The sequence below is a fragment of the Phoca vitulina genome, unplaced genomic scaffold (assembly GCF_004348235.1).
Source record: "Phoca vitulina isolate PV1807 unplaced genomic scaffold, GSC_HSeal_1.0 scaffold47, whole genome shotgun sequence".
Lineage (NCBI taxonomy): Eukaryota > Metazoa > Chordata > Mammalia > Carnivora > Phocidae > Phoca > Phoca vitulina.
The window spans coordinates 5,514,462-5,523,239 of record NW_022589750.1 but is presented as its reverse complement, the minus strand read 5'-3'; the positions used below and the strand labels follow the sequence as shown (position 1 = coordinate 5,523,239).

The 8,778-nt window shown below is 50.4% G+C and overlaps 1 protein-coding gene across 1 annotated transcript in view; it reads right to left on the bottom strand.

Annotated features, from left to right (window-relative positions):
- Positions 1-248: 248 nt before the first annotated feature.
- Positions 249-8,778, bottom strand: part of SHISA6 (shisa family member 6) — a gene marked incomplete at its 5' end in the record, with an annotated part of 270,201 nt that continues 261,671 nt past the window's right edge. Inside the window, 3 exons of the mRNA XM_032431681.1 lie at positions 249-827; positions 2,149-2,301; positions 6,031-6,087. Coding sequence (XP_032287572.1) covers positions 277-827; positions 2,149-2,301; positions 6,031-6,087 — 761 coding nt within the window. The remainder of the gene's footprint in view (positions 828-2,148; positions 2,302-6,030; positions 6,088-8,778) is intronic.

Here is an 8,778-nt window from a genome sequence, read left to right as displayed (position 1 = left end):
GCACCTCTCCTCGCTCCCCTCGATGCTTCTTGGAAGAGTGAGAGAGATCGCTCTAGATCCCAGGTCTGAGTGTGCTGAGCCAGGCCACCGGGCTGTGTCCCCCCCCCCCCCCCCCCCCCCCCCCGGGGGGTTGGCTTTCTGGGCAGAGGAGGCCCACCCCCACGTCCTACAGGGGGGACGAGGGAGGGGAGCCGCCCAGGGCCAGAGGCAGGCTCTGCGCCCCGCCCCGCCCCGCCCCGCCCCGCCTGGCGGCCCCGCCCCGCCCCGCCCCGCCAGTCACACGGTCACTTCCGTCTTGCTGGCTGTGTAGCAGGTGTGGTGACCGGGGATATAGTGCAGCTGTTCCACCGTGTTGTGCCTGCGGGTGGCGAAGGCCTGACGCTTGGCGGCCGTCTGGCTCTTGCCCAGAGTGGCATAGGAGTTACTGGAGGCACTGGGATGGGAGTGCATCTTGGTCATGCGGTACCGGTCCAGCACGGGCGTGGACACAAAGACGTCCGTGTGCGAGATGGCCCGCGACAGGGACTGCTCAGGGAAGGCCGTCCGCTCCGGGGACAGCAGCGGGTCCTGGGAGTGCAGGCGCTCGGTGGACAGCAGCTGCTCGTCGGACAGGATGCGGTCGTAGGGCAAGCCGAAGTCGTCGGGCAGGCCCCGCTCCGGGGACAGAACCCTGTCCTGGGACATGGCCCGGATGGGCCGGCGGGGTCGCTCTCGAGGTAAGGGCTTCTGTTGGGACATCTGGATGACGTTGAGGGGGAGGGTGCCGCGGGCAGCCAGGTCCGGCAGGTGCCGCCTCCTCATGTAATACTCGTCAGCCTCTTTGTCAGCTGGGGGGAGAGGGGGAGGGAGAGAGAGGGAGAGAAGTCAGCTGGGGTGACACTGACAGGGCAGCCAGGGCTGAACCAGGACCCCACAGCCCAGACAGGTGGAGGAGAGCTTCTCCACTGAATGTGCAAACGCAGTCGGGGGGCTTGTGAAATGCAGATTCTGATTCAGACCTCCTGGCCCAGGGTGGACCTGGGAGTCTCTCTCACTGGCTCCCAGGCAATGCTGATGCCCCTGGTCCAGGACCCCCCTGAGTATCCAGGGGTACATGAAGGTCCCCCGGGAGCTCGGGGCAGAGTTGCTGGCACGGCCAAGCCCCTGAGATCCTGCTCCGGTGCTGGAAACAGGTCCGGAAACAGGACGGCTCTGGCTGAAACACTCAAGGAAGCAGTTGGTGGCCTTCTGATGAGGTTCAGAGCCTCTCTCCAAGGAAGCTGGGTTGCTATAGGGAAGTAAGATGCTCCAACCAGGAGGCACTCGTGAACATGCTTAGCTGGTAACTTAGGAACATAGTAACACCTTCTCTGAGTAACAGCCAGCGTCTAGGAAGCCAACACACCGGCCTCCAGCCCCACATGTGCACAGAATCAAGCCGACACCTACTTCGACTGTGCCCACAACATGAGCAGGCCAGGACCATCCTCTATGTGCATCTCATTCAATGCTCCACCCTTCTCTCCATCCAGGAGGCCCTCCCATGCTCACAGGGACTGCTATACCCTTGAACTTAACGCAGGACACACATAAGCCTGCTTTGCCCCAAATTTCAGGAATGAGGCTTCCTAGGGTTTTCCAAATCTCTGCAGAATGTGGGAACGCTGACTGTTCCACTGTTTGCCCAGAGGGTCCCGGATGGGTAGATCCTTCCTCCCTCTTCCCCGCCATTCATCAGATTCCTCGGATCATTAGGGATCCCCACTTCTAGCCATAGAAGTTCACCATTCTACCTTGGAGGTGGCTGATGTAGGTAGACCCACGGGATGAATTTCATCAGGGTAGGTTACCCCGTAGCGTCAAGCAAAGGCTCAGCCCCACAGTTGGGTGGTCATGAAAATAGCCCCATGGGGACATGGAGGCAGAAGGTCCAAGGGGCAGAAGCTAGGAAAGAAGAGCTCTCCTGCTGTGTACCTTCTTGGCATTGTAAAGGGTCTTAATGGGTCTTCAGCCCACCCATGTCCAGAGGCTCCTTAGACTCACATGGCCTCACTCTTTATTCTTGGAACTCCACACCTGTCCCCTCAGGTGTAGGGCAAGAGAGACAAACACAGGAGGATGTCACAGAGGTTGCAGGGGCAGACCCCAAGCCCGAGAAAACCCACTTACTTAGCCTCTTCAAGGATGAGTACTTGCTAGGGTGGGTCTTCACTGCAGACTCATAGGATGGGGGCAGGTGGGCCAAGTTCTGGAAGGAGCGGGAGAAGGAGAGGTCATAGGGCTCGGTGGCCGATGTCAGGATGTTGTTCATCCGTGGCTTCTCTGCAAAAGAAGGGAGGGGTGCATGGCATTAGGGAGGACAGAGGGCAGGTAGGAGGGGAGGGTCCAGGTTCTGTCTCTCACTCCTCATCCTGCTTTCCTGGTCCCCTGTGCTAGGACACGGGTTGCTGGTGACTCAGTTTCCCTCATGCCCAGTTCCAGTTGTCTACAAGCCTGGGGGCAGGTTCTGCTTTAGCTGTCAGTGGCCATGCTGGTGGCTTGCCCTTACTTGAATGGCAAACTCCTTCTCCCCATGTATGTCTGATGAAAACATAAGCCTGATAGAGCTGGGGGGGGGGGTCATAAAATTGTCTACTTTGGTGTGAAAGTTCTGTCCTTTCCCTCATAGCTCTCAGGCTCAGAAAAATCTGAATTTGAAAGAGGTGGAGTGACTGGTCTTGTCCACATATCCATGGAACTGGGTCCAGGACCCCAACTCCACCAAGACTCTATCCCACACGGTCCATGATGTCATTCCATCCCTCACATCACCCCTTCTGCCTTGGGCCTCCCCAAGCCCTGCACCCAACAGGCCACTGTGAGCTACAAAGCTATTTCCTCCTCCTCTAGTACCTCACCTAAGGCCCCCTTGGCTATCTCTGAGCCATTGGAGGAAAGAATGTAGGCAAAATGCTTAGCACATCATTCCCCTTTCCTCCCTCCTTCCCTTGAGACAGAGCCTTGAGATTCCAAACTCTGAAGAGACAGAAGGAAGTGTGTTCAATGCTAGACCGGAGAGGGGGTGGGGAACGGGAGGAGGAATGGAAGAGAAGATGAGCAGGCGATGAGGTGGATGACTAATGAGGTGAATGAGCTGAGCTGGGCTCTGTGGTTGGGGGGAGAGAGAAGATGCAGGTATGGGTGAGGGAGTGGTTGTGAAGGAAGGAAGCAAGCATGCCTTGGTGCTTGACGGACTTGCTGTGCCTCAGCAGGAAGTCAACAGTGGTACCATTCCCCAAAATGAGGTAGGCAGGTGGCTCTGTCATTGTCCCTCTATCCTCTATGGTTTGGGACCCCCAAGAAGGGCCAGGCTTTGGCTTCCCCCTGCCTCTTGGCAAAGAGAGTGCCGAACTATGGAAGTCAGGAATTCTGTGAAGTGGGGGGCAAAGAGGAGCACCTGCTAGGCTTGGTCCAAGGGCAGCCTCACTCCAGGGAACTCCCAGCTTCTCTATTCTTCCTGGCTTCACTGGTCCCCCCAAACACTGGGGATGGAGCCAGGGGAGCCCAGCCAATGAGCTGGTGTTCTTGCCAGCTCAGTACATATGTGAGGGGGTGAGGGATGCTCTACATCCCCGAGAGATCAGAACGTGCTGTGCAGAAAGAGCCTCCCTGGTATGGATCGGGATGGATGCCAGGAAGTGGAGTGGGCAGGAAGCTGGGAGCACTGCTATCCAGAGCTGGGTAACAGCCACTGGTCCCCTAGCTCTCCTTTCTTCACTTTCGGTGATGCTGGAGAAGAATAAACTTCCCTCTGCCTCTTGGCATCATACTCCCACTGAGGGCATAGCTCAGCTCACCCACTTCCAAATGCAACATTTCTGGATGCTCTTCCCATCAGCCCCGCTGTTCTCCAACTCACGCTGCTGAGCTAAGGCCAGCTCTTCTTTGTCTTCTGTCTCCGCCATGATTACCCCTGCCCCCTTGCTTATGCTCTCTTTCCTATTGCAATGCCCTTCCTTACTCATCCTCTGTCCAAATTCTCTCTTTGCTCAAGACTCCTTGCTATGGCGATGTCACATCTTTTCAGCCCACAGTGATATCTGGTCTTCAAGCCCCTATTGCTTTTCCAGGCAATCCCACCCAGTTTAGTTGTCTATGTGATCTCTGATCAGTTGACTTGAGCTGGTCTTGTTGATCACCAAAGATGGCAATGTCCTTGACAGCAGAAATCTTGCTTTCCAATTTGATGCCTTCATAGTGTTTGGCCCCAGATCAGGATCCAACTAATGCTCTTTGGTTAATCAAGTTGACACAGGCCATCTTCCCCTTTGATAGCCAGTCTGCCAGCTCCTGGGGGAAAGTGTAGCCTCCAAGGAAGAAATGCAGAGAAAACCCTGCTCCTACCAGGCTGTGAGCTGCTCAAGGGCAAGGACCAGATCTACCTACCCTTGCCCCCTTCTACCAGGTGGAAAAAGAAAAGACCGGGAGAGGAGCAGGGAAGAATGGCTCCTCCTTCTGTCCTCAGGAGGCTGTGCTTGTGTTGGCTCCTTCTGGAGAAAACCAGTTCCTACTTATCCTTCCAGAATGTTCAGGAGTGAGTGGAGCACTCCTCGCTTGCCTTTTCTGGCTCCTCTTCCTACAGCTGTGTCATCACCATGGGCATCCCCCAGGCTCTCTGCTTCTGCCTTCTGCTTTTCTCATTCAGTCTTCTCTGCACAGGCTGCCCCCACTCCCAGGCCGTCTGTTCCTGCTTCCAAAGCATAACTACATATTCAGCTGTAACCTGCCTCCAGACTGCATCTCTGCATTTCTAGCTGCCTGCTGAATCATTTTTCTTGACTATCCTATGGTTCTCTCCAGCTTCAGATGTCCAGATCCAAATTCGCCATCAACAGCTTCATCTCCCCTACACACAGGCTGCTTTCTTGCCTCTCCAGATTGCATTACTAAAAACCCCCACTCTTCTAATTGAGCATAGCTCACCGTTTTACTCACAGTTGACTCTTGTCAGCCAAATTCAGTGAGTAAGTTTTCTCGATTCCTTCTCCATCGTGTTTCCTATCTGAACCCTTCTGTCTTTTCCCACTGTCCACATCGCCCCTGGGACCTGCTCTTAACTGATCTCTCTAATGTCTTCCAGTTCTGGTTTTTTCCTAGACCCCACAACCTGAAACAGCTTATTAAACTATTGCTTTCATCACGCATTTCCACCAGGAGCCTAGCCCTAGAGGGGGACATCAAAATAGTCCAGTTCTAGCCTCCTAATTATAATGCTCAACACCTCAGGGCTGACGCAGAGCATAATCTCACAGGAGGGTGGTAGGTCTCTCTGCCAAGCGAGCTGCAGATTTTATCTTTGTTTTGAGTTTCTCTCTCACTAAAATTTAATGATGTTTTCACTCCTTCAGAGCAAAGACAGAGGAATGACTGATAGTTCATAATTTACATGTCTGTCTTATGTCCTACCAAGTTTTGAGCGGGTGCCCAAAATAGTTTTTCTCTGCCGTTCCAGATGTTATGTTGCAACCTGGCAGGAGGAAGTGTTAAAAAGGAAACTTGGTTTTGTAAACCTCTGGGGCTGTCTGCACACTCCTGTGCTCTACAACCTTCATCTTCCTCCCCTGCCCAGGGGCTAATGCTCAGGTCACCCAGTCTGGTTTTGAGTGTTAGCAAATCTTACTTGGTTTGGGGTGGATTGATAGGGTTTATATGCCAAGTCCCATGCCATTAGTAAATGGTACCACAAGCAGCCTGGGGCCAAGGAGAGTGCTCACTCCTTGCTGTGGACATATGGAATTGATGACCGCAAGAAGTGATCTAGATTGCACATGAGAATGGGCTAAGAGAGGGTCTCACTCCTTCCCTTTCATGGTGGAAGGTCTCTCCAGTTTCAGAGACAGGACACGAGGGGGTCAATGGTGTAAGGGTGGGACTGAGCCATCGTGGGCTCCTTACACCTCCTGAGCATCAGTGAGTCATGACCATATGTCTGATGCCTGATGGGCATCAGTAGTCAGGGTGGAACCACTCGGAATGGGGATGGAATACGGAGCGCTCACAGCCATCTCTCACCATGTGTAGGGGTCTGGGCAGCACTGCTTAAAATCGGATGGTTATACTGATGATCACCTGGAAATCATAGAAAAGAGATGTTTAAAGAAGAGTTCAGGCATTCCATTTTTTCTCCCGCACAATAGCACCTCTCTTGACATCTAATGTGCTTCTCTGAGTCCAAGGATGCCCTTCTGAAGCCTGATGCCCTGGAAAAGTGAGGGCAGAAGGCGGTGTGTTAGGCGCAAAGAACCTTCCTCTGCTGTTTGTGTCTCTCTCCTTCTGCACCAAGACGTCCGCTGTCACCATGGAGACCCACCCACATCTGTGGATCTGGCTGACTGGCAACAGAGGTTTGTTGGGGTGGAGGTGGGTGGAGGAGAAGGATGGATGGAGACTAAGGGCCATTTGGCAAGTATACACACATGGGGTGGGGAACCGGGCAGGGGAAGGAGATCCTTTTTGGGGGGGAACGGGTGTTTTAGGGTGTGGCTAGCCAGGAAGAGGATTCCCTAACTTAAGGTGCTTATACTTTTACGGGGCTTTGATTCATCCTGACTCTTTATACACAGGTGTCTGGGTGTATCCTCGGATGGGACAAGCTGACGTGAACTGTCCACTGCTTGGGATCAGGAGTCCTGGGTTCTAGGCTCTGTCCTGCCTCTACATGACACAGCCCAACATTTCCAAAGCATTTCTTTTTATTATAAATGGCAAAGTCCACATGGATTGAACAAGTCACAAAATTAATAGGGTCCCAGTTGCCAAAGCGCAGAGTTCAAGGCATTCTAAGGGCTTCTGAAACTGAATGCAGCTGTGGTTTTTGCCACGAAAGAATACTTCATCCCTATGTTATTACTTTAATTCAACATTGTATTTTTGCCTCTAATTTCAACTAAAGCAAGGGGGGAAGGAGGCATGAAGTCTTTGCTTTAGTTTTTCTAAACCATGGTTTACAGCCATGCCATCATCTTGGGGCTAGAAGATCTGCTTCTGTTTCCTTTCATCTTGCTATTGAAACCATCTTTTCTGCCCCTCGCATCCTAGCCTCTGGCTGCTCACTATTCAGCTTCCTCACCAGACCCCTTCACCTCTTGTATTCCCGACATACTGATGCTTCATGAAGGCTCTATCTTCTTGCACAAACTGATAGTTCTCAAATACACCTCTTGTTGAAGGTCCATCTGGTCTGGTCTGTAGGGTTCGATTCTAAACAGCTTACAGACATGCCCTCGAAATTCCTGCCCTTATTCCAAACCACTGTGTCCCAAAGTGAGCTGAGCCTTCTCATCATTTTATTGTCCCATGGTCAAGCTTCTGTCTGTCCGTGGCACTAATGTTCTATGGGCTTGCAAGCCCCAGTCATGGTCCATCATTTCCCTCCCTTCATTCTCCCCAAATCCTGTTCCTATAGCCACCTCCAAAATCCAGGCCCATAATATATCTTTTTGTCCAGATTCCTCTTAGCTCTAGACCCTGGCCATTTCTAAGACAAATCATCCTGGGTACTCCTACTAGACAAAAACTCCCCTACTAACAGAATCATGACATCGTTCCTTTGGTTCAGACTAGACTCTTTAAGTAGTCATGGACATTATCCAAAGGGGATGTGGGTTTGGGCAGCAAGCTAGAATTTCTCACATAATGGTATTCTTCCCTCCTAAGACCGAATATTAAGTTATATCCAGGGAAAAGACCATTTGCCAAAGGTTGAATTAATGCTACACCGGACCTGGATTTAAGCAAGAGGAGAGAATCCAGGAAGGGAGATAAAGGATAATTTTTTTTTTCCCTTTTTGTTTGTCCTCCAGAGGCAAGGAGAAAACCAGTTTCATTGCTCCTGTTGTTGTTATTTTTTGGTTTATTTGTTTTTAGGCAATATGGCAGCATTAGAGACAGCTGTAAAAAATGGAAGAGCCCAGTGGAAGGATGGTGAGTGGCAGTTAGACAGAAACACTCTTAATCTTCCATATTAGAGTCTAGGTGCCACTGAGGAAAGGGACATCAATTCAGTTCAGTTAATAATTCCTGGTCACCAGTTGTGCTCTGTGCTTTGTGCTAAACACATCCACCTACATTTTTGAGAATGAATATTCAGACCGATTTTGATTTGTATATATGTTATTGGCCTACCCATTTCCAAACTGTAAAAAAACCTCTTTAAATGTCTTCTTTGAGGTAGTCCTTATCATTTTTCTTTACAGATGCATTTGCAAGCAGGATAAATGTCTTGCATTTAGATATCTTGTTTACAAGTGCAATGCTTTTCCTTTTGTTTGAATCACACTTCAAATGTTTTGCTAACATTTAATTAAGGGAAGAAATTTAAAGCATAAAGGAGAAAATTAAAACTGTCTTAAAATAACCACGATGACACTTTGTTATATTTCCTTTTCTTTCTCTCCCCCTGGAAATTACTATGTGTATGTTTACATTCAGACACACACACAGTATTACAATGAATTACCTTTTGCATTTGTCATTTTGCACAAGTGCGAATCAGCTTTCAGCTCTTAAGATGCAGAAAAATACAGATAAGTACGATGATTTGATCCTCACATTTGTGCAAAATAACAAATGTGTGAGGTTATTCATTGCAACATTTTTATAGTTTTTATAAAACTATAATAAACTAAAATTTATAAAAATTTATAAAATTTTGTAGCAAAGAAAAGGAAAAAAGAAGGAACCTAAATGTTCATAGGCATATGTACATATACACGCACAGATAAATATGCATAGATTCCACAGATGCAAGCGTCTCAAATA